The sequence below is a fragment of the Conger conger genome, chromosome 13 (assembly GCF_963514075.1).
Source record: "Conger conger chromosome 13, fConCon1.1, whole genome shotgun sequence".
Taxonomy (NCBI): Eukaryota; Metazoa; Chordata; class Actinopteri; order Anguilliformes; family Congridae; genus Conger; species Conger conger.
In genome coordinates, this window is record NC_083772.1 from 32,959,864 (window position 1) to 32,987,333 (window position 27,470).

Consider the following 27,470-nt stretch of genomic DNA (forward strand, 5'->3'; position numbering starts at 1 on the left):
GAGGCCGATTTCAGTGGTCAGAACATTCGGTCGCTTCTTGTCACCACATTAGTGTGAGGCAAGGCTGCGTTAACACCCCTCTGTCAATGTGATAACACACTTTGAGGAATTCCAGTACTTCATGAAAGGCTACTCCAGCATAGTTCTACCCAGGTACTAAGCCCTTAATCTGCTTAATATGTATGCTGCCCCAATTGTGTGTGTCTACCTATCTAGCAGGGGACCATGGTGCCATTACATGTCCACCAAGGGGGGACATAGAAACCAAGAGAGGACCTTTTTCCATTTAGGTCCCCTCTTGGCAAATACTTTAAATCATGTTAAAATAATGAGTTGACCCCCCCAGTGAAGTTATATAAAAATGACCAAGACGGGACTGGATGTGTGTTACGTGGGTAACTTCCGTATTCTGCGTTCGTGCAAGTGTGAATCACAAATATATGTGTGTATGTATGTCTACAGCCAATTTCTCACATGGAACCCACAACATTGCAGAGTTTAATTATTATTAGTCGTATTATACACAACATGACCATTTCATATACCGTGGATTAGGCAAGGCAGGATGTCCATATAATGTATAATGTCCGAAAACACATTTTCTGACCAGATTATGTTTTCATACTCGATTCGTAGATGCCTGGGATATATTAGAAGAAGATAGGATGATCAGCACAGAAAGAAACACTTTGCACAGCCCCTGAACCGGGCTAACATAGAAGCAGTTTGAAAGTGACAGTGTTCATTACTCATGATCGGTTTGGAAAGAAACAAATACACAAACAAATGTAAGCTGTGATCAAGCTGCAGGACATAAGGCTCTTGTGATTGGCTCACTCCACAGAAAAGCATCTTATGTAAGAACATCGTAACCTTTTCCGTAAATCTTACTAGGTCCTGACCCGGCAAATTGGAGGAATGTCTTACACAGAAAATCAGCTCTTGCTCCTGTTCACACATGACGCGACACAGGAAAATTGCCAGAACATTTACAGGTTAAGATGCATGTGAGAAAGAGGCTTATGACTGAGAACAGGTATGCAGCCATGTATCAGTGCTGTCTACAGATTAGCGGTGCCATCTAAATCAATGGAAACTGTCAAAAGCGATGTCATTTATCCACATATGTTCACGCAGGATTCACTTAGATTCGTTTTTTGGCACCTGCCAACATATTTGAGACATATTTACATGTAAATATACTGTATTTACACAAACAGTGGAAAGGCATGATTGAAACACTCCAGGTGTGCGTAAGCCACGGCAAGGCACTGGCTCATCTCAACAGCGATCACCACTTGTACATGTCACAGGTATGTTTTTCCCCAGATAGCTCATTGTTTGGATCTTCGCATTCTTGCTCCGTCCTTCGGGCATGTTGTATTCCGTCTGTTATCAGGGGTGCGACCCGGGGGCCGCGCAGCGGAGCCGCGAATGAGCGCCGAGATCAAGTGGACGGTGGGAGCCCGCGCTGATGTGGAGATACCGGGGGTGACGGCTGAGGCATTTAGGCCCTGGGGTTCACACTGTCCACGTGCTGCACTGTGTCAAACCGGAGCGGTCGAGCGTGATTGATCTGACCGGGCCCTGAAGTACAGTGGCTGTCGGGATCAGCCTGAATCGGCGTGACAAATTTTCTTTGGTTAAACAGGGGGAGGGGAGACTCAACTCCAGCGTTAATCCCCCTTCGTGCATGTTAAACCTGGGGTTTCCGCTGATGTTTTTACATAATTTACTACTAGCGGCGGGGGGCGGGCATTGGGACATTTGAGAAAGGTATGTTTTGGGTGCTTGGGTTCAGCGAACCTACTGTACACTAAGTACAATAAGGTGTGCAATGTCCTTAGGAAATTGGCAACTGAACTGCATGGTGAGTAAACCTGTCCTAGGGATTGAGCTGTAATGTATGGTTGGCTTTGGCTTTCTGGAATGTTTTGCCTGCTCAAGACTCTCAGGTCCTTTGCTGAGCAGGTAACCGGCTGGTGGTGCTTTCCGCATGCGCGGAGTATGCGTGTGTGGATGCAGAGCGTGGGTATTTCTGCGAAATTGTGAGGCGTGATGCTGGCAGCAGCAGCTCCTTGGCAGCAGGCACTGGGCTGATTTGCATAGGCTCTTTGCCTGGCCCTGCAGCGATCCAAGGTGATGGTTTAAACTGTCATGGAAAAACCCCTGGATTATATAAGGTCAAAATCCCCCTTTCTTCAAAGTTTTAAGGGCTGCAGTTCTGCCCCTTACACTGAAAAAGAAAATATCAGGATATGTCCGTGTCCTGATGACAGTCATTGTGTATGCCTGGCCTGCTGACAGTCGTTTATGTCATGTCAATAAACCATTGTGCAGTGAATAGAGATACATCTCCATTCTACCTCTGAATTATAAAATCTTAAAGGTGGGATCAGATTGGCATATTGTTCAGGTCTTGTTGATTGTGGGATCACGGGCATGGTTTTCTCCAAGATCAATGTACTTGCTGGCAGAAAGCAAACCACCCCATATTCCTGATTATGTCTGATATGACAAAAAACAGGATACGCACAATTATTTTCTGTGTTCTGAGATCTGTGTTATAAAATAAGCCAACAATAACAGAATTGGTTGAAAAGTGATTTGAAAAGACACTGTGAAAAGTCCATAAGAGAAGACTGTAGAAAATATCTTATTTTAATTAAAGAAAAGATTTGCACAAGAATCTCAAAAAGTCACCTGCTTATCCACGCAAAAAGTAAACTTGATAAAAAAATGTAGAGCCCTAAACCTAGAAAAATATGGGGTCTTAACGTGCCTGAACTACATAGTATATTTATAGTTTTCATGTTGGCTCAGACAGTTTTTTGCCCCACCTGAATTTTGCTAATAGACAAAAACTACAAATAATAAACGTTGAACAGAACTGAAAAACATGCATTGACTTTTCTCAACATTTAAAGTGAGATAGTCGTGTTTAAGCCAGGGGAGGAGGGTGTTCATGTCACTCTTGAGTTTTGAACTGATCTGTAGCGGAGTCTTATCAAAGGTGTATATGTCATGTCATCATACAGAAGGTAGTGTGAGTTTGGGCAAGGATCTGGGAGAGCAATAAAATATTAAAGGAAAAGCAAGGGTTCTAGTATAGAGCCTTGGGGGACTCAAAGAGAATGGAGGAAAGAGACTGATTCTGAGTTGAGGCTATTCTTACACACTGGGATTGGATTTGGAGGTATGATGTAATCAAAGTGATAGAAGCAGCTGACATGTTGCAGTATTGACGTGAGTGTGCGATTCACAGTATCAAACGTTTTCCAGGAAGATATCACGCAAATTATACAATTTATGAAGCAAAAAGCCTCAAAACATGGAACATACACAGTAATCAAAACAGAAATTTGATTACAGAGTCTTCACACTTGGTCAGTTCTGTCGTCACAATATCTTTCAGCACTGAAAAAGTAAACTGAATAGAGCCAGGAGAGGATGGAAAGAAAATTATGAAATAAAATGCTTGTGTGTGTGTGTGAACGTGTACGTGCGCATGCCTGTGTGTGTTCTCCTCACCGCCGTGGGTGTAATCCTAGAGTTACTGAGGTCGGCTCTTCTCTTCCTCTGCAGCAGCTCTTTGACCGGGTCCTTGACTCGTACGCCCTGGTACGGCCTGGGACAGGCCTGCTCCGGGGACGGCACTGCATGGCAAGACACACACAGTGTTACTGTATGACACTACACAAAGAGCTACTGAGGAACATTAACTCATTACTGACCCAGAGATCACCTGTGACCTTTTGTGACATACCACAAGGGGGCATTGGCTCCTTATATGCAGGAGGGTGTGTCTGTCTTATCAGACAGCTGATCTGAGCCGCTACGCACGCAAAGGCACTTGCCTCAATTCAATTCAATTCAATTCAATTTTATTTGACAGCACTTTTTATGGAGACTCTGTCACAAAGATGTTCTACAGAGGAAATGATTGAGCAAAAACTGGAGGTGGAAAATCCGGGTTCAAAAAGTAAAAGTCCTCCCCACTAGCACTTATTTTGTTCCAAGCACCTAATTAGCGCAATTCTTCGACCAGGAGGTAGAACTAATTAGAGGAATCAGCTGGCCATGTTTGTGGGTGACTTTCTGACCCCTGTGCATCTGTGTTTCTTTGAGCCCCTCACAGGTTTGTACACAAGGTTTACAGCATCTGAAGGGCGAATGATGCAGCCACAGGCTAGTGAGGTCCTTCCACACAATGGGTTACACAGACTGAAATCTGAACAGGCTGTCTCAGGGCTATGGAGATATAGACTGGGGCAAATGTTGTCATGCCATTAAAACTCTTTATTCAGTCTCCACCTGTCAAATAAAAGTGTCCTTGCAGGAAACCGCATAATGCTAAAAGGAGTGGTCATGTTTTCCTTTCATCTGGATACCTAGTCTTAAATTAAGTGGTAAATTTGAGAAAAACTTACGCAGCTGTGAGATTATAAACCGGGTGCCTACATGCAAGCTACAGCAGGAACAGAATGTTGTTGTGCCCTAAACTGCTCCACCGTAAATCACTAATCACATTAAAAAAGAGAGGAAGCAAACTGTGAGGCCCACGGATTGTCGTGGCCCTAAATGACTGCATTGGCAGCAGATGGCCACGCAAAAGAAGAGGTAACTTCACACACACACACACACACACACACACACACACACACACACACACACACACATATATATATATTTAAAATAAATACACATTTCTGCATACTATTTATACTGACTCCAAGGGAATACAAATTGCAAACAATTTAGAGGCATTGTCTTCCTTTTTAAAACAAAATACAGAGAGTTGACAATGAAGAATATCTATTTTGCTTTTAAAAACAAAGGAGCAATATACTGGACTATGGGACTGTTGATTCTCCAATGCTTCCCCTTTTGAAGGACCGTTGACTTGTTTTTGGTATCCAGGGGTGTGGTTTTCATGGTCATTAATCTGTAATAACTAATGTCCTGGCTTTAGATCAAATTGCTGACGGTTACATCCTTGTGCCTCCTTGGATTAATGATCAGCAAACTGAAGACTTTAGAACAAGAGCTAGCAATCCACAAGGCTTCGATCACTTTTTTTTTTACAATTCTCTGCACATTCATGCTAATGCTATGTTCCAGTCATTTTAATCCTGACCCATAAATCAAATGCATACTTATGTGACACATATGTATTACTTTTTCGGGGTGAGAGGCTTTTCACATTTGTTGAATATAGTTTTGGAAAGTTTATTGCTATCCTAACTATGAGAAGAATGTTTTTATCTATACTGTAAGTCAAAGTTGTGGATGAGAGTTTTATTGAATCCAGGTCAAGATAAGGTTCCTAATTTTTCATGAGAATTCATGTTTTCTTTATGTTTTCGTTTTGTTTTATTTACCTTTTTTATTATTTCGACTGCATATGCCTTGGTTTTAAGAAAGAACAATTCCGGAAAAACAGCCCACTCCCACATCTTTACACATCACAACATGGCACACAAAAACACAACACTCCCTTACACTCTCTCTCTCTCTCTCTCTCTCTCTCTCTCTCTCTCTCTCTTTAAAGCTCAATTTCAAGGTGCTTTATTATGGCATTCATTTAGTAAAGTAAATTGTATTAAGAAGGAAACACACAAGCAGAACATGTAAAACATTAAAACCATTCAGTTAATGTTTGCAAACAAACAGCATGTTTCTTTGAGGAAATGCATTGCCTTTGCTTTTTGACCCCTTGTGCTCATTCTAATGCCAGTTTCCCAGGACAGCTGCAGATGAACTTTCCCCCTTGAGCTAATTCCTGCTCCCGCTATGTCTACACGCAGTCACACACTATGTCCCATGAGTTATGTCACCCCTAACAAAAACAGAAAAAGGAAAAAAAAGAAGAAAGAAAAGGGGATTTCACACAGAAATTAAATGTTAGCTGTTACTAACAGTATAATCAAACAATAGTATGCCATTCTGTGACTTAATGATTATAGCTAGAATACAATACAAATATATAATAATAAAAAGTATGATGGCTAGAAACGATGCATATAGTTTTGAAGAAAGATAATTTGAAAGTTTCTTGCCATCAATCTTCTTTTCTGGAAATTTAAGTTAATACTTGACTGGCCTCACCATGGGTGAGTGTGGATTACAGAAATAACTTTGCACTCTTGCTAGATAGCTGTGCACATGTTTTATTTAATCATTTTATTTATACATATAATCAATCAGAAATATTATTCAGGAAATTGTTACGGTACTTCAGGCCATAACAATGTTCGAGACTCGACAAGGATGATCCTCTCAGGAAAGTTAATAATTGAATCCAATCACACCTGATGACATACCTCCTTAGAAATGTCTCCTCAAGACTATCAAAAACCACTCCCTACTTTCCTTGCCTGATTAGTCACCAGAACAAATATGTACAAAGTACAATCAGCCAAAAACTCATTTTCAGAGAGAGAGAACATGATTCATCAAAGAAGGAATATGAGTCAGAAAATACAGTTGGATAACAGATGCCTTTACTGGACAACTCCCCAAGAAAACCACAAAATAAAGATAAGGGAGTGAAAAAAACACACAGCGATTGATGGGGGCACCGTACCAATTTATTTATTTGTATATGTACTAACAATTGCGACTTGGTCCCAAAATGTTCTTCACCAAGCAAACAGGGTGCTGGGTTTATCCGGCAGAAAGAGAGGATCCTGATTGGCTGCTCATCTGTTACTGGGGATGAATAATACAGTTAAATAAGGCCCTAGGGGTCTTCAGTGTAGCTGGCTTTTAGTTCAAGTGCCTGGCCTGTGGGCCTGTTTCTGGCTGATCAGCAATGGCTTTCTATCACGGAGGATGCTACCGCTAGCATTTCATTCAGCTACACACAAGGTTATCTGTGTCGGTGTCTCACTTGGAGAGAAAACGGAGAGCTGAGTTGGACTTCAGTTTGGACAAACTGCCCCAACTTCCCATCAGCACACAAATGGATTTCTGAGACACAGCAGCTGCCAGACGTCCAGTTGCTGCCAATATTAAGCAATACAAACACTAAAGGGAGAGCCAAGTCCAGAAGAGGGAGTGTTAGATTTGTTGTGAATTCATATTTCCATTCTTTATGTCAGAGGTGAGCATAGCAGAGTATATGAAAATGTAAATATGTACAGAGCATATATGTTCATCACTGTACTGTATACAATCTCACCTCCAAGCTCCAAAATATAGTACATATGTCACTACCCTATTCCCACCAAGACACCATCTTCTGGATTACCTGCAAAGCACCACTGAAAGGGGACAGCTTGTGGTGAATGATTAGCTATATTTGTGCATGTGATGACAAGAAACAAGAAAACTGCAAATTTCACATTTTAGAGACTATTTTCAAAAACAGCAGTGATGAAAATACATACAACTCTGAATCTAGTGTTTTATGTTTTATTCAGAGTTGTTTGTGTTGCTTTTCCGCCTCGACTGGGAATGTTTTCCTGTTTTATAACAGGGGACCAATTTGATTTTGTTTGATTAAAATAAAAGAAAGTTTTACTACTAAAGCCTGCAGTACATGGGTCGCATTTATGTAGTGCTTTTTCCAGCCACTAGGGCTACACAAAATGCTTTACAATTAGTGCCTCTCATTCACACATTCACATACACACACACACTCACATACACACACATACACACACACTCACATACACACACACACTCACATACACACACACACTCACATACACATACACACTCACATACACACACACACTCACATACACACACACTCACACACACACACACACTCACATACACACACACACTCACACACACACACACTCACACACACACACACACACACACTCACATACACACACACACTCACACACACACACACACTCACACACACACACTCAAATACACACACACACTCACACACACACACACACACTCACACACACACACTCACATACACACTCACATTCACACACACACACATACACACACACACACACACTCACATACAAACACACACACACACATACACACACACACTCACACACACACACACGCACACACTCACATACACACACACACACACATACACACATACACACACATACACACACACTCACACACACACACACACACACACACACTCACATACACACACACACATACACACATACACACACTCACACACTCACACACAAACTGTTAAAGGCAGCCAAGTACTCTATGTCGCCAACCTGCTCATCAGGAGCGATTAAGGGTTCGGGCTCTTGCTCGAGGACACTTAAACACTTCGTGCCCAGAGGGCCAGAGATTGGAACAGAAACTGTCCAACTGCCAGAAGACGACTCCTGTGTTAAATACTGCCCTAGAGTCTGGGTGCGTTGGCTACCTTCACACACATACTTGTATAACAGTCTAATGCCATTTTGGAAACTTTTCGCAGAAATGCAAGGCATGGCTGTACCCGCCCGCTCTTTCTTTTGGAGCATCCACTTTTTGACAAAAACGTTTTTTTAGTATTGATCCTTTGTGTCTCTCTCTACATTTAGCAAATGTATAGTAAATCAGATATTTATATAAATATTTCACACATTTCACACAAATTAGAGATTTAGTCAGGGCATTAAATATTTGCTAAATATTTCAAACCACAATATTAAAAAAACTGCTGAAATATTTATGTTTGGCTTAAATATGCTGTATATTGTTGGGATAGCTTATTTCATATTTTGACAAGACATTGAAAGCATAATTCATTCATTATCCTAACCCGCTTATCCTGAACAGGGTGGCAGGGGGGCTGGAGGCTATCCCAGCATACATTGGGCGAAATGGGCAATTTAGACTCTCCAATCAACCTAACCTGCATGTCTTTGGACTGTGGGAGGAAACCGGAGTACCCGGAGGAAACGCACACAAACACGGGGAGAACATGCAAACTCCACACAGAGAGGCCCCGGCCGACGGGGATTCAAACCCAGGACCTCCTTGCTGTGAGTTATGGGTATGCACTTTGTTGTACGTCGCTCTGGATAAGAGCGTCTGCCAAATGCCAATAATGTAATGTAATGTAATGAGGCAGCAGTGCTACCCATTGCACCATCTGTGCCGCCCCATTTAAAGCATAATGAATATTGAACAAACTTTGTATTTAAATCTGATGAAAGAGGGATATTTTGGTTAAACCATAGGTTGAGCCACAACCTACTGTATGGGAAACTGTACTGTTTACCATAACTATACTGTACTCATAATGTATATGCCGAATGTCACACTGACATGGTCCAAAGAATATAATGCTGCAGCTATTCTTCCTGTTACAGCAACATTACATGTACTCTGAATGTCGTCTGTCACATGGACCGTCTGTTTTTCCACCATTATCCATTCACCTATGAATTATTCATGCACACACACACACACACACACACACAGACACACACACACAGACACACACACACAAACACACACACACAGACATCCACACACATGCACACACTCACACATCCACACACACACACACACACACACACACACACACACATACAAGTCACATGTATAAAAAAATTCACCCTCCCAAATACACACACACACACACACACACATCCATGAGTAGTCACATCTATCAAAAAGAGGAAGTTGAAGGAAAAAGTCACATCTCTAAAACACTTACCCACACCTTCATACATAAATACACATGCTTGCACCCTCCAACGAACACACACACACACACACACACACACACACACACACCCACACATCCACACACACAGACACACACACACACACATCCACATCCACACATGCTGTAGTCACAACTCTAAAAAAGAGGAAGGTGAAAGATAAATAAATAAAAAACAGAGGTGGGTACTGCAGCTGTAATGCCGTTGCAGTTTTGCATATCAAGATTGCTGAGCCTCCAAAACAAAAAAAACTATCTTCCTCCTTACTATGTCCAGTATTGTACTCTCCCCCTCCACTGTGTAAAACTTTAACGTCTACAAAAAAAAGAAGCTCTTTCCTTCCCAGTAGCCAATTGCATTGGTATGCTTCGCAAAAATGTTATCCTCATGGTTGTGAAACATTTTGAAATCTCGCGCTTCCCCTCTGCTTTTTCTCTCAATTATGCCATCAAACTCAACTGCCAGGTCCTGACTGCTCAATATCTTTGTCTGGTGGGTGAAAAACACTTTGATCTGAAAAATGAATCCAATCCCTTTACCCTACCATGGAGAAAAACTCTCACCACTTCTGTCTGACAGCTATAATGACTGTCTCTAAGGTGTGTACTTTCAGATGTCAGAGACTGTCCCAGTTACCTCCAGGTGAAACCATAAATAGCTCAGAACAGGGGGAATTTTCTCACTTTACTTTATCATTTCTTATGTGGCATGTTTGCTGGCCAGGAGCAGGTTCATACTTTGTGTAACTGTCATATCCAGATTTCTAGGAAAGAAAGACACAGGTACAACAACACTGGTGTTTGTGCAAAGGGTATTTATTTAGTTATGTTTATGTTTGTTTCTTTATTAAATTACTTTTTAGTCTTTTTTCCATCATAAGCTAAATTTGGTTTGTTTAATGGTCACATTTCTGCATCTTAAACAAGAAGGGTCAATCATTTTGGTATGCTATAATTTTTATTCTGCTCATGGTTTGCTGTACTATACACTCACCGAGCACTTCATTAGGAACATTTTTACTTTATTACACCTACTTATTCATGGGATTACCTAATCAGCCAATTGTGTGGCAGCAGTGCAATGCATACAATCATGTAGATACAGGTCAGGAGCTTCAGTTAATGTTCAGATCAACCATCAGAATGGGGAAAACATGTGATCTAAGTGACTTTGACTGTGGAATTATTGTAGGTAGCAAACAGGGTGGTTTGAGTATCTCAGAAACTACTGATCGCCTGGGATTTTCACGCACACTAATCTCTAGAGTTTGCAAAGAATGCTGCAAAAAAACAAAAAATCACGGGATGTCACAGGAGAATGGCCAGACTGGTCAAAGATGACAGGAAGGTGACAGTAACGCAAATAACCACACATTACAACAGTGGTATGCATCTCTGAACACACAACGCATCATAACTCTTAAGTGGATAGGCTACAGCAGTAGAAGTCTAATAAATACCTAATAAAGTGCTCACTGAGTGAATGCTAATATCACTAATATCACTGATATTGTAGTCTATGAAAACCTGAGACAGTAGGTATTAAATCTTCAATAGCTTAATTTCATACCACAGTCAAGGTTTTTTGAACAAGATAAGCTACAGTTTCATAAAAAATAAGTCAGTTTCATACTTTAAAAATATATTTCTTTCATTTTCAGCTAAATGCAGCAATGAATCATGGACAGAAACTCATCAGTAATCTACATTTTTAAATCACAGTTAGCAGTAACTCATATGATGTTGGACAACAAAACTATGGAAATGATATTGTATGATCCTCTTTGATTGAACTAAAAACAGACAGGATGAACCAAGACAAATAACCACCAAGAACAAGTGACTCACTAACAGTTCAAGAAAATCGCATTATGAAATAATTACTTGACTCTTAACACCCAGTTTCTTTCTTCAGCCAAAGATATTGGTTTAATTGTGTTTCGCCAAAAATGAGAAAAGAAATTCAAAAATAAATATGACAGGACTAAATAACCTGCAATACTGTTGCATAAGGCAGTAGTCGGGTTAGATCATTTAACTGAACAAATGCTTATAATAATGATAATACAAAGTGCCACAAAATTGACTGTGCTGATGCACATATGGGTTGGTTGATTCAATCTCTATTTTAAATCAATAACAAATATAACAATTTCAGCAAAATATTATTGACCTATATTTTTGCAAATATAAAAGCATTATTATATTATTGATCATACTGTGCCAGTTTGTGATGCAGAATGTTATTACATTTAATTAAAAATAAGATTACCTTTAGAAAACGACCAGAACTGGGCGTTATTGGATCTTTTCACAGATCTTGTTATTGTACTGTAGACATTAGTAAAGTGTATGTATTATGACAATGATTGATGTAGTGTTTATGAATCTATAAATCTGAATGGTTAAGCTTCATTGATCAACCATACTCATCTGAACATCTGTGAGTATTTGCCGCCCACAACAGCAGAAATAACCGTTAATTTAAAAAATCCCACGTACTTACATTTTTCCCAGTGCATACTTTTGGTCGCTTCTCAGGCCTTGAGCCTTTAAGTTTGATAATGAGATATATGTTGTAGATGTTCACTGAGTGATGTCTTGTACTGGCTGCTTTTTAAAAGGCCGCTACAAAACCTCAGTGACGTCACAAGACTTCCAGCCACACATCTCGCTTTCTTTGTTACACATCACTAATGTTGCCAGCTCAGCACCGGAAGGTACAGTCACACACACACACACAGACACACACAGAGTATCACACACACATTTGTATCACACAAACATATGCACACACATGCACATGCAATTTTTGCACCCTCCATATTGTTGGGGACAAAGACATATTTTTGGCTATGTAAAGATTTGCCTATGTAAAGTTGTATACATATTGATGTCACCATGTAGAAATTGCAGCACTTTTTATACATAGCCAACAGTTAAGAGACATAGGCCAAACAATAGGCATACCAACTGTTTGAACATCATTAAGAAGATAGCGAGCACTGGTACTGGTAGGCCATGAAAGACATCTACAGTTGATGACCAAATAATTTTCACCATAATGAAGAAACCCCCAAAACATACTCCAGAAACACTCTTCAGGAGGCAGGCATGGCTGTGCAGAAGACGTCAGAATATACAAAGGTACTGTGAGGTGCAGACCACTAGTTAGCTGCAAAGAATAGTCTGGTTACAGTTAAAGTATCTAAAAGAGCCAGAAGAGTTGGCAAGAGTAAAGTGTGAAGGGCAAGTGGAACTTCCCAAGAACTGAAACACCCCCAAACATGGTGGTGGGGGTGCAATAATTTGGCCTTGTATGGCTATCATAGGTACAGGTACTGGCTCACATCATTGATAATGTAACTGCTGATTGCAGCACAATTAATTCTGAAGTGTACTGTTCAACCAAACACTGCTTCATCCCACAGCAAGGCGATGATCCCAAACATACACCAGTGCTCTCTTTCTTCTTTGTGGTATTCCAAACAGTTTATTTTAGTAAGCCTATTGTTTGGCCTATGTCCCTGAATGTATTTATTTATTATATGTCAGCCTTATAATGGTTTCCTTGACTTCCATTGGCACACCTAATCAGAATCACCTGTGAACCTATTTGTCCCAAACCTTTATGGGAGCCGGTAATGGGGGGACTGTGTATATAAAGGGTTGTAATTCCTTCACAGATCACCCAATGTGGATATAAACGCCTTCAAACTGACAGTATGCACCTTAGCCTCATATTAATTTCAATCAAAGTACAGAGCAAAAAAACTAAACAGAAATTGTACCACTGTCCATATACCTAGGGACTGCACTGTATTTATAACATGATATCAAAGTTTCAAAATTGATTCAATATTTTAGTGTTAAAATGTTACATTTTATATTTTAGTCATTTGGCAGACGCCTTTAATCCAAAGCGATTTACAAGTGCATAGGTTCTTCACAGGTTAAAGCATCAAATCCATAACTAGAAAAATACACATGAAGGGCTGTTCTAAACAAAAAGACAACAGTCATCGTAAGTGCAATATTATTTTACAATAACTTTTGTAAATCGGGTTCAGGTTTTTAGAGTGCTCTGTTCTCAAACAGCAATGATAAAGTTGCAAGCTATTCTGATAAAATAATATTTTAAAATCTGATATTCTGTAACAGGTGGCATAACAGAGAAACAGTCTGATTAATAATATATTGACATTTTTCCCAAGTGTCCTATGCATGAAACAACGACAGTGACTTCAAATAACTTCCTTTCTTTATTTCTCTGACACCTTTCATCATAACAATAACTAATTCCTGGGGATGTAAATGTAATCAAAATCAAGAGGAATTGTTACATTTCGATTTTTCTAAAAGGCCTTTATTTTGATGTTTATATTGTTTACACATGCATTAATATGTTATTATCATTATTATTAGAAGTAGTAGTAGTAGTAGTAGTAGTATTCAAATAATATTATTACCAATCTAAATATTACTGATGCAAAAGAGAGTTTAAAAAAAGATAAGAAATAAGAAAGAAGCGAGTGAGTTGTCAGTAAAGACTGATTAGACTGGCTTACATGAAGTTTGTGTTGTGGTTTCACTCATCCATGCTCATATATTAAACCAGATTTTTGTTACAAATTCTGAAGAACTGCAAAAAAGCATTTATTGTTCTTTACTTATTTGTTTTTATTCCAATGCCATGGGAAATACAGCACACGGCGAAAAACACTAATAATAATTATGTTCTAACAAAAAAGTGTGTGTGTTTGAAGTACATACATATTTTTTTCTATTTTCAGCACTCATCGCTGTAGTTGATGTTCCTTTGGCCACCTGGGACTAGCAGGTTTCATACAGTATCTCAGGACCTGAAAGAGCAGACAAGCACATCTGTAGAAATGTGCCGTCCAAAGTTAGATTGTGGCTTAGTGAGCTGAAACTGCAGTAAGTCTGTGTATCAGAATGACGGAGGAAGCACCTGCAAGTGCTTAAAGGTTCACTAGCCACCGTGCTGAGGTTCCTGTTGTGAGCCGCTGGTCTTCGCCCTGCGAGTCTGACGCTTAACCTCATAATGATCAAATTATTCACCATGTCAGCGTCAATCAGAGCGCTGCATTTATTCAGTATCGACCCATCAGTACTGTATCCATACACAATCAATACAGTCACCAAATATGGGCTTAGCTGATGCATACAATCATGTTTATCTCTCTCCATAGCCATACAGACGTGGTTTCAAAGCCAGTACTCCCCTTAGTGATAGCAGGCACTGATAGCACGTCAGTCATAGATCTTTCAGTTATCACCGGTGGGCACGGTCCAGAATAATAGGTAAAGGACTTACTCGTTCATGGTAAGAAGCAGAGTCGTAGTCCCCTGTCCCACAGTGCTCCTACCCCATGCTCCTCACAGCATCTCAACAAGCCCACTGACAACTACGATGCAAACTATGGCTGCTTTTATTAGGCAAATGCAAAGGAGCTGCTACCCGGGCAGATGTAAAAAGTCCCCCGTTCTGGTGATGCTGTTAAAATGTGCAAATTGAGACCACTGGAGCAGTACACCCATTCCTCCACCATTTTACCTCCCCTCCACTCTCTCTGTCCACACCTGTGTTTCTTCCCACTAGAGGCCTGTGAGAAGCCGCTCTCTGGTCTTCACAAAGGAGGCAAGGAGGCAGCAGCTCCGGCTGATGAAACTGAACTGAAATAGGAAACAAAGGCCAGAATTCAACGTTTGTATTTAACAAAAGTGAATATTGATCTTTTCAACTCTAGTTTCAGAGGAAATAAAATTGCTTTGACCACGCTGTTATCAATATTATTCTTTTAATAATAATCTTTATCAATCTTTTTGTGTATGGTTGTAGCAGCATAAATTCTTGCCACCAACACATTTAAGCCTGAATTCAATCAACATTAGACTTTAACTTTGTCTCAGAAATAAGTGCCCTTTCAAGTGTATTTGTTTTCCTCAGGAACACTTTTTGGTGAGTTCATGTTTCAGAATAACTGCTGAAACAAGTACTATTTAAGAATAAAGGCTAATTTAATCCAGGCCTCATTAGCTTTAAAAAAAAATGTGTCTGTCGTATTTCTTTCTCTTGACAACAAATATCAATAAAACTGTGTGCTCTAGAATTAGGTTAATCAAGATAACCAGGCTCACATTTAGTATAATTACTCTGTCATTAGAGGAACATGAAAGTGACTTCAGGCCAATCGGTGGAGCTACAATATTTCTTTGAGAGCAGTAAAGAAACTGCTGGTGCAATAGCACATGCAAATTACCCAGGGGCCTAAATACTTTCATCAAGGTATACCATAAGACCACCTGTGTCAGGTGAGCTTACAAACCTTAGCAGGCACATCTCATACCAAGTTAAACTGATTATATGCAATGAACTAACCAGTCAGCACATAACCTTAGGTGTGCCAAAATCTTCTATTCTATTCATTTCTTTCCAGGAATCTATTCATAACATTTCTATCCTCCTTAATTATTAGTTTGATACAGAGCACAAATCTATAATGCAGTGCATACGTATTTGGACAGTTTTTGTTGTTTTTCCCCCGTCAACACGATGGGACCCTGATTTTAATTCTTGAGTTCTGACCCTCCCCTTGTGAATAGAAATCACATAGTCACTGTCGCTAAAAATTACAGTACCCGCTCTCCACCACCCTTAATTCAAATAAATAAAAGAATAAATCCATGAACATCTAGGATTCATCACCATTCTTTTGCAAATAAATGGCATTGTTACCTTTTTTTTTTGTATATTAGGTTGGCAGTACTGCAGTATACAGTATGCAGTATACTTTTCGAGGTGTGCTGCTCATGTCTTTGGGCACAGTTCAATGGACAGAGATAGAATAAGGGGGGGGGGGGGGAGACCTGGAATGAACCTCAGTCAGCTGGGGACCATACAGTACGCAGAGCAGGGTCTTACTGTAACTCAAAGCACTGCATGTCGCAACAAAAGCCAAGATGAACAAGTCAAACCAACAGGTATTTAGTATGTCCACTTTTGCAAAGACGCGAGTTCAGGTGTCAGTTCAGTACAAAGGAAGAGCATATTGTACATGCTCACTGTTTCCCCTCACAGTAACATTCCCACAGGAAAGGATTGCCGGCTCCCTTGCACAAAACCAAATGAACATCCGAAGAAAAGGAATTCCATCGCTTATCACACTATGCTCTTGATAGCTGACACTTTTGACACTTTTTTAAATGTATTCCAGACCAGTTTTGCCAGGTATTCCAGGCCAGGTTTATTATTGAATTGCACTCATGTGGAAGATGAAATGACAGAGTTCTCTGTATTGCACCACTGAGGCATCACTCAAGAGTATCAAGCCTCATGCTTTGCCTGCAGGCAGCATGAATTGCTGATCATATTTCATGTAGGTTAATGAATCCATCAAGGTATTATCCTAACAATATATATAGAAAACAATACAAACATATAAAAATGACTGTACTGGAGTTTCCAGGGGACTTACACATCACTGCCAGCACCTGAGAGCTACTTATTATTTCAAAGCCAGTACACAGACCTTGTGAGAGGGTTAGCCAGGAAGCAATGAAGAAATACTACTAGCAGCCGCTCCCAGTCAACTCTATCCTATGGACACGCATACTATGTGTGTTATTTTTTTAATCATCTCACCCTGACACAAAACCACAGGATATATGTAGCTTTAATTATACAAACTATTTGGAACTATCTGATTCATGTAATTGTGCCAGTGCCCATAGCAACTCTGCAGAATCCCAAAGGCAACGGGCAGGCCAGTTTAGGCAAGCAGTTAGCAACTATAAACATACATTTAGACATTTTCAAACAGACCAAAAACATATGCTACATTAGTAATTTAGTGTTAGTCATTCAAGTGTCAATCATCTTATTTTACTTGCATTAATGCCAAGTAAAATCATTTTTTGAAATGAAAATCGAGCACATCGATGTAAGATTGTAATGTAAGCATGAATGAGATTGATGACTGCGCTCCCCACTCTCTCTGAACCTCGGGATCGGAAAGGAAGGAGGAAGACTCCAAGAGCTCCGAGCGGCAGAAACATCCACCCATCTGTCAATGTGACAGTCTGTCCTTGTACCACCATGCCAGTCACCGGGGCTCTTATCCCTCATCATCACCGGCAGCTCATCTGCGGGGGAGAACGGGAGTTCACGTGACTCCGCTAGCCGGAGGGCTGCGGTGAGGGAGGTGCACGCGGACCCCATTCGCCATTTCGCTGAAGAGGCAAATTCCTCGCGGAAGCCTGGAGGGACAGATACTGTAATATTGCCAAAAGCACACGACCAGAGGCTCCACAGAAACTGTACCTGTCATAACGGAAGTGTCGGGTAAAAACGGTCACTGAGAAGTTCACTACGTGTTTAAACATGCGCCATGACCCACTACACCCAAGTTTAGTTGAAAGTAGTTACTGTAGCAGTGCAGATATTTCTAGGAAATTTTACTCTTAATTATTTTACGATGATGGTGATGTGTTTGGGGCAGTTTAAGCATAAATGATAAGTTGAACTGACCAAATGCAGTTGAACTGTTTAGATCATTACATTGATTGCAAGTGCATTTTTATTGGAAAACTTCACGGGATTTCATCTGAAGCTTTACAATGCATGAAATTACCCAGGCATTTAAAATGACTTCAGAAACTCCACAGAATAAATGATGTCTACTCTGAGCTTTACAGTAGTCATTGCACAAAGGTCTATATTACAGTATTTCTACCTTCATTTAGGCCATACACAAATTACACCTTATCCTGGAACTAGAATAAAAGGACATGGAGTATCTATAATATGTATGTTCTGCAAGCTGATAACAGGCTGAGTGTACTTAACCAGTTAAAATGTAAAATGTCTCCATAAAAGACAGCTAAAATTGTAAGTACAGTGGTGTGATTTTTTTGCATGTTTGTCACACTTAAATGTTTCAGATCATCAAACAAATTTAAATATTAGTCAAAGACAACACAAGTAAACACAAAATGCAGTTTTTTAAATTAAGGTTTTTATTATTCAGGGAGAAAAAAAATCCAAACCTACATGGCCCTGTGTGAAAAAGTGATTGCCCCCTAAACCTAATAACTGGTTGGGCCACCCTTAGCAGCAACAACTGCAATCAAGCGTTTGCGATAACTTGCAATGAGTCTCTTACAGCGCTGTGGAGGAATTTTGGCCCACTCATCTTTGCAGAATTGTTGTAATTCAGCCACATTGGAGGGTTTTTGAGCATGAACCGCCTTTTTAAGGTCATGCCACAGCATCTCAATAGGATTCAGGTCAGGACTTTGACTACGCCACTCCAAAGTCTTCATTTTGTTTTTCTTCAGCCATTCAGAGGTGGACTTACTGGTGTGTTTTGGATCATTGTCCTGCTGCAGAACCCAAGTTCATTTCAGCTTGAGGTCACAAACAGAAGGCCGGACATTCTCCTTCAGGATTTTTTCGTAGACAGCAGAATTCATGGTTCCATTTATCACAGCAAGTCTTCCAGGTCCTGAAGCAGCAAAACAGCCCCAGACCATCACACTACCACCACCATATTTTACTGTTGGTATGATGGGACACACACCTTCCAAAAAGTTCAACCTTTGTCTCGTCAGACCACAGAGTATTTTCCCAAAAGTCTTGGGGATCATCAAGATGTTTTCTGGCAAAATTGAGACGAGCCTTAATGTTCTTTTTGCTCAGCAGTGGTTTTCGTCTTGGAACTCTGCCATGCAGGCCATTTTTGCCCAGTCTCTTTCTTATGGTGGAGTCATGAACACTGACCTTAACTGACGCAAGTGAGGCCTGCAGTTCTTTGGATGTTGTTGTGGAGTCTTTTGTGACCTCTTGGATGAGTCAACGCTGCGCTCTTGGGGTAATTTTGGTTGGCCGGCCACTACTGGGAAGGTTCAGCACTGTTCCATGTTTTCGCCATTTGTGGATAATGGCTCTCACTGTGGTTCGCTGGAGTCCCAAAGCTTTAGAAATGGCTTTATAACCTTTTCCAGACTGATAGATCTCAATTACTTTCTTTCTCATTTGTTCTTGAATTTCTTTAGATCTCGGCATGATGTCTAGCTTTTGAGGATCATTTGGTCTACTTCACTTTGTCAGGCAGGTCCTATTTAAGTGATTTCTTGATTGAAAACAGGTGTGGCAGTAATCAGGCCTGGGTGTGGCTAGAGAAATTGAACTCAGGTTTGATAAACCACAGTTATGTTTTAACAGGGGGGGCAATCACTTTTTCACACTTTTTTGTCACTTTTTAATAATAAAAACCTTCATTTAAAAACTGCATTTTGTGTTTACTTGTGTTGTCTTTGACTAATATTTAAATTTGTTTGATAATCTGAAACATTTAAGTGTGACAAACATGCAAAAAAATAAGACTTTCAGGCAAACACTTTTTCACACCACTGTACATCTTTATCAAAGAAAAAAGAAGTCAATTCATTCCAATCTCGGATTTAAAAAAACTAGTTAAAAAATGTTCTTAATCATTTTTCACATAGCCATGGTTTACATAAATTCAATAACCCCGACTTATTTGTCATAGCAAATGTTTAATCAGGAGTCAACATTCTGTTTTTAAGTACGGGAATTCTGGCTTTCTTTTCTGGCATGTCTCCTCCGAAACAATAAATCAAATATGAAAAGATAATAACAGGACTGTAAGGGCAGGAAAACAGACATGGCACGTAGCCTAGTAAATATAATACCTTCATTTATTCATCTAAACAGCCATCTTCACCGGATAAATTCTCTAAAACATGTTGCCTGTGGAGGTGATACACTAGGAGACTCTTTTCACTAAGAGAATCCTAAGGGCTAATTGGTGCTGTAACTTTTATTGTGGCTGCCCAACCCTGTTCCAGCTCTACCATCCTGCAGGTTTTCACTTCAACCCAAACAAAGCACCTCTTGTTCAAAGGAGATCTCATTTGCATGCTAATGACCAGAAACTGGTTTTTAAACGAGGTTAGAAATTAAAACTTACAGGACAGTAGATCACCAGGAATAGGGTTGGGCAGCCTTGAACTCATGACATCGGATCTGTTTGACCCTTGACCTCTCCTGTCACACATGCACACATCTGCACACATGCCTGCAAAGGTAGACACACAACACGTACATATACACATGCACAGATTCATGTACACACAGATAAACACATTTTAATATTTTATCTGAATCCACCAACCAAATTATTTAAATATAGGAAATATGCATATGGCCTTTTGACCACTGTAGCATACACACATGCACTCTAATATGTATTAACTGTATGTCAATTACTTTTAACTTCATGTTTTAGTGTCATATTATATTTGTACTGCACATATGGTGTCCAGTAATAATAGCATACAGTGGGCTCCAGAATTATGGGCAACCATAATAAAAATGGAGAAAAAAGGCTGCATACAATAAACAACATGGATAATGGTCTATATTTTATGTTCAAATATACAGGACAATTATATACATTTATGTCAATACTTTTACTATTGTTTTTTATTGAACCAATAAAAGTCAGGTAATGGGTACAAAGAAAATACATAAATGGTTAAACATACCACTTAGCACTGAAGGGCTATAATGAAAAGGTGTAAAACATGGAATGGTTGAAAACTTGCCAGGAAGAGGATGCAAGTGCACATTATCTCCACGGATGGTAAGGAATATGGTGAGGGAGGCCATAAGTAACCCAAGGATCGCATTTTAAGAATTGCAGAGTTGTTGGTTGTGTCTTGGGGTCACAAAAAAAAACATAAAATGGCACCTCCATACCAGCAGACTCTTTGGAAGGGTGGGACAAACATAGCCCTTACTGAGCACAATAAACATAATCAAGCATCTTGAGCTTGCCAACCCTCATTGGATGTATGACTGGAAGCTAGTGCCATGGTCAGATGAGACCAAAATGTAATGTTTTGGCCATACACACCATCAACATGTTTGATGGAAAAATGGAATGCATACAAGGAGAAGCACCTCATACCTACTGTCAAATATAACGGTGGGTCATTGATGTTTTGGAGATGTGCTGCCAGTGGTCCAGTGGCACGATTTAACATCAATGGTACAATCAGTACCTTTCAGTACCAGGAAATCTGGTTGCCTCTGCTAGAAAGCTGAGTCTTGGTCATAGGTAGACTGTTTTACAATGGGACAATGGCTCCAAATATAAATCAAAAGTGTTCTTCAAGTATGTCATCTTTGCCAGGGGTGTTTGTACAAAGTATTAAAACAGGGGTGCCAATAAAAGCGCAATTAGTAAAAGTTATTTCGGTTGAAAATAATTTGATTAGAAAAATATAAGACTTTGGTTGATTCCATTGAATCATAAATAAAACGTACTACTTTGTGCATGTTGAAAAATAAAGCTTATGTCAATAACAGTATTATTTGTTAGTTTACAACAAATAATACTCTTGGAGCCAAGAATTCTTGTTGTTCAGTAATCATAGCATCTACTTGATGCTCAGTTGTCACAGATGGATGCATGTACATGTGGAGCCCCATACCTCTTCAGTGTAGCCTGTAGCAGTGCTAATTTAGATCAATTTCAGACTCAGCCTACTGGAACCATGGTTCACATTTAACACCTGCCAAACTGCCATGACTGATGACCACACATGCATGGTGCATGGAAGGTGGTGAAAATGAGGGTGTTGGCAAAAAGGTTTAAACATACTAAAGGCTCAATCATGTGTGTGTAGTCTACATATTAGACTATACTGTTCAGTTGGAATAGTGTAAGTTTGGCCGTGGCCTTGAAGCTCGTTTCTCAGCATCACATCTAATACAAACTTGAGGGAATTATTGTTTGCAGAGCAGGATAATTAGTTATTAACTAATTATATAGAGTATATTTATGCAAGTATTATGTGTTGCAACTACTGAGATGAAAATGATTCAACCAAGATGCCTTAACCAATATAATGGCCTTCAAGATTTCAATTATCAGAAAAGTTTACTTGGGATTTTTTTTTTTTTTGATTGGATACTTGAATTAAAAGGTAGAGCCTGGATTAACAGGGGTTAGCTGGGTGCCTTTTAAGACTGATCTTTTGGTGTAAGTGAACACTTCATAAGTACAGACCACAGTGATGCGGCACTGAAGAGCACACTTAGTTTCACTGCAGCGTTGGAGACAGATTTATTGATGTAAGACAGGCCTGAAAGATTGTTGAAGCACTTCCGTAAATACCAGCCGCTCACTGCATCAAAGAGACATGCAAAGGAAACAGAGCCCCCTACTGGACAAAAGAGCTGGACACGAGCACAGTCAAAGCAGCAGTGGTCTGGAATCCAAGAGTATTTTAATACACCAGTGAGATACAGTAACACTGCGTAAGACCAGTGAAGGGCAAGGCTGAGGAAGGAAGAAAATGTTCCAGAATTTCCAGACAGAATTACTGAGTCAATATATCATTACTGGAAAAGGGTTAATAATTGAAAGCATTTGAGGCACAGTCAATGATTGTTCAGGGCTGCTTCTTATTTTTGGAGAATAGAAGAAGGAGGGAGAGTGATGGTTAAAATAACCTGAAGTGGATGCCAGAGAGAGAGAGAGAGAGAGAGAGAGAGAGAGAGAGAGAGAGAGAGAGAGAGAGAGAGAGAGAGAGAGAGAGAGCCCGGGGCGAGACTCACCCACAAGTACTATATCAAGCATGCAGCTGAGGAGGAGGTAGTTCAGATGTGAACACCCCTCCTCCTAAATCCAACACATATGGAAAATGATTACCAGATCACAGGGAAAGTAGTCATTCTGTTGTGTTCCTCCTCACAGTTCAGTTGAACCGAAGGCCTTAACCTAGCTGAAGAACATCCGCTCAACTGCTACACCTGCGAAACACCAAAAACCCCATCCATTTTTCTGCTGGGTCATGAGGGTAGGCTCCCAGGGGAATTATTCCTTTTCATAATTTTGGCTGTCAAGGTTCCCCTGAAGTTCAGGGGTTGAAGGGGTTTCAAATACCACTAAGGCACTGTACACCTGGCACACATTCTTCAGTTGTTCTGCATCTGTCACAACAAGCCTCTGTCAAACAAGTTACTCCTTATCTGCAGCAAATCAAAAAAAGCTGAAAGAAACAGTAGTGACCCAGCAAAATATAAATTAAGCATGGACATCCCATGATAATCATTACTATCTTGATACAACTTTGTATACAGGTTGCACACAGCACAAGAGACTTCTACATGTATGAAGAAACAGAGACCTTCCTGGTCGTCGCAGGGTGGAAATGAGTCTAGGCCGAATATCAGAGTGAAGGCAGTACAAATCACAGGGTAAATATCACGTTGGGTGTGGTACCTGTGAGAGGAACGGTAGCAACATATGCCAAGTGTGTGGCGTCACTGTTTGAGGAAAGGTAGCTACACCCGTAGAAGGGTGTGATCGTCGTAGCAACGCCACTGTTGACCCACGGGCTACGAGCATAACTAACTACAGTCACAATCATTTCTAAGCTGTAGGCTATCTACTGTAGTTCTGAGAATCCAGCCAATCATACACTGTAAAAACTCTATCTTAACAGTCCATCACTCTGTCTTTTTTTTCACCCAAGTAATAGCCAGTGCTATTTTTTGACAAGTTAATTCTCTTAGCAAATTCATTTTTCACCACAGTTTTTTGCTTTATTGAGCAAAAAATAATCGTAATAAGATAATATAAAGTGAAATACTTAATAGTCAAGACCAAGGTCACTCTGCCCATGGTAAGAGCAAGGCCACTCTGCCCATGCAAATTGAATTGATTGGACATAGTTTAGAAAGGCTCACACCTGTGTATATAAGGTGCCACAATTCACACTGTATGTCAGGACAAAAACCAAGCCATGAACTCTTCAGATAAAATTGTGCCATGGCATAGATCAGGCAAGGGTAAACAAATTATTTCTAATGCTTTGAGCATTCCCAGGAGCACAGAGAAATGGAAGAAGTTTGAAACCACCAGGACTCGTTCTAGAGTTGGCCATCTGGCCAAACTAAGTAAGCGGGCAGGGAGGTGACCAAGAACCCAATGGTTACTCTCACAGAGCTTCAGAAGAAGAAGAGAGAACCTGCCGGAAGGACAACCGTCTCAGCAGCACTTCATCAATCAGGCCCGCATGGTAGAGTGGCTAGATGGAAGCCACTCTTGAGTTTGGAGTTTGCCAAACGGCATTTAAAGGACTCCGAGTGCATAAGGAAAAAGATTATCTGGTCTCATGAGATCCTTTGGGCAGCACTCCAAGCACTATGTCTGGTGGTGGCAGCATCATGCTATGCTAATGGACACTATATAATTAATATGTTCATGTACTGTACTGGACACTATATAATTAATCTGCTTGGGAAATATTTCTGTAGAGGCTGCTAGAGTTACTCGAAGTTCACTTCAGACTACAAACCCTCAAATGCCCCCATACCATTACCAGCCATTATCTATAATAAATATTATTCAATTGTACATAAAACTACCCAGACCCATGAAAAACATGTCATGAAAGTGATATAATAAAAATAAATAATATATAAAATAACTCAGAAAGTCAACTCATCCCAATTGGCAAGAGAGCTTCGGTGTTAGTCCCAACAGATAAAATACTGGGGAGCAAATTGTGCAATAATGGACAGAATCATCTGTATAAAGGGAGACCCAATGTTCCACACTCCTCCAGTCAACACCTTGTGTTTGCCAATTACAGTAAAGATCATTGGCGAGAAGCTTGTTTGCCAGCCAATAAGGTGCACCCTTCCATGTAATGGGAAGAGGGATGAGATCATATTATTTGAGAACACAATAGCAGGGGTAAAGAGATAACATACTTTAATGCGCAAAATGAAAAGTGAACGGAAGCCAAATTTATTAAATCAATATTTCTGTTCCTCTGAGGTAAGTCAGGAGACTGGAAGGAGAGGTATAAATAAAACTGAACATATACTAATATTAATCATTCATCATATTAATGGCATTTGGCAGATGCTCTTATCCAGAGCGACATACAGTTGATTAGACTAAGCAGGAGACAATCCTCCCCTAGAGCAATGCAGGTTTAAGGGCCTTGCTCAAGGGCCCAATGGCTGTGTAGATCTTATTGTGGCTACACCAGGGATCGAACCACCGACCTTACGGGTCTCATGTACCTTAACCACGACGCTACGCTACAGGCCGCCCTGTGTTCAGCCTACATTCAAAAGCAACAAAAGGGTAGTCATTCTGTGCAGTGGATACAACGTAAGCACATTGACTGCCTCCGTTCAACTGTGAAATTTCATTGCATGACCTCCAAGTAGTTTAATTATCAAACCTGTGTAATCAAAACAGGTAACAAAATGGGCAACAGGACTCTGCGATATCACAGCTGCACTGTTTAGAGTTGACTTTTGTCAAACGACCTTAGTCTTTCAGTCCATCAACTGTTCATGAAAAACAACCATAAATCAACCACAGGTTGGGACTGTCCTAAAGCTATTATTTTACATTACATATATTTAGGAAAAGCTCTTATCCAGAACAAGGTACAGCCCCAAAGCAATGAGCAATTTTATAATTTCACGTGACCTTGTTTTTTTATTATCTTATAGATTTTCTGAAAGCTGATACTGATTTTGCTTGCAACAGGAAGTGCATGTTATGTGTTCATTCTGTGGACATTGAGGGAGTGATAGCTACTGACTAATCACTGCACTCTAGTGGCAACTGCAGGAAACTACTGCTGCCTACTTCCTATAGTCCACAAATTGTATCCGGCAAATTACACAAAGACAGTTAAAAATCCAGAGACCCCATCAAACAGGTAGCAAAGGGCAGATAAGAAGCCTTGCATTACACTGGGTAACTTGACAGCAACACACTATCATTTGGGACTATGAGCACTGCACTGTGTAATTTAGGGCTGAGATTATCACACTGTGTAATTTAGGTCTGAGAGTACCACACAGAGTAATTTAGGACTGAGAGTACCACACAGAGTAATTTAGGACTGAGAGTACCACACAGAGTAATTTAGGACTGAGAGTACCACACAGAGTAATTTAGGACTGAGAGTACCACACAGAGTAATTTAGGACAGCAATCATCACATTATATCATTTTGGACTGAGATTGTCACACTGTGTCATTTAGGGTCGGGATCATCACACTGTGAAATTTAGGGCTGAGAGTACCGGACTGTGTAATTTAGGGTTGATATTATTACACTGTGTAATTCAGGTCTGAGATTATCACGCTGTGTAATTTAGGGATGAATTGATCACACTGTGTAATTTTGGTCTGAGAGTACCAAACAGTCTTGGGTTCGAATCCCGGTCAGCCAGGGCCTCTCTGTGTGGAGTTTGCATGTTCTCCCCGTGTGCACGTGGGTTTCCTCCCACAGTCCAAAGACATACAGGTTAGGCTGATTGGAGAGTCTAAATTGCCTGTGGGTATGATAGTGTGAGTGAATGGTGTGTGTGCCCTGCGATGGACTGGCGACCAGTCCAGGGTGTATTCCTGCCTTTCGCCCAATGTATGCTGGCATAGGCTCCAGCCCCCCTGTGACCCTTTTCAGGATAAGCGGGTACCAAAGTAATTTAGGGCTGAGATTATCACACTGTGTAATTTAGGGCTGAAAGTACCTACCTAGTGAGCACCACAACATGTGTTTAATCTAAGAGTTAACCCCAGACTTGGTATGGGGAGGATTCACTTGACTGGGGTGATAAAGGCTAAAGAACGGTTTCTTCTGAACAGTATCTGTGCAGGCAAACTGCAGTCTGATAATAAGTGGCAGCTTTTTCTGAAAGAAAAAATGC

The 27,470-nt window shown here is 40.3% G+C and overlaps 1 protein-coding gene across 4 annotated transcripts in view; it reads right to left on the bottom strand.

Moving 5' to 3' along the window:
• LOC133107734 (NF-kappa-B inhibitor zeta-like) overlaps positions 1 to 15,111 on the bottom strand; it is a 38,609-nt gene extending 23,498 nt beyond the window's left edge. For 3 of the 4 annotated variants that reach the window (XR_009704619.1, XM_061216869.1, XM_061216867.1), the window contains exons 1-2: positions 12,174 to 12,316; positions 3,532 to 3,656 (exon numbers count right to left, since the gene is read on the bottom strand). Coding sequence is in view for 3 of the 4 variants with exons in the window: in XM_061216869.1 (XP_061072853.1) it covers positions 3,532 to 3,656; positions 12,174 to 12,189 (141 nt within the window). In the remaining variant the exon portion in view is untranslated. Of the gene's footprint in view, positions 1 to 3,531; positions 3,657 to 12,173; positions 12,317 to 15,005 lie in introns of those variants that run through there. The other variant, XM_061216868.1, reaches the window with a different exon arrangement.
• Between the last annotated feature and the right edge of the window lie 12,359 nt (positions 15,112 to 27,470).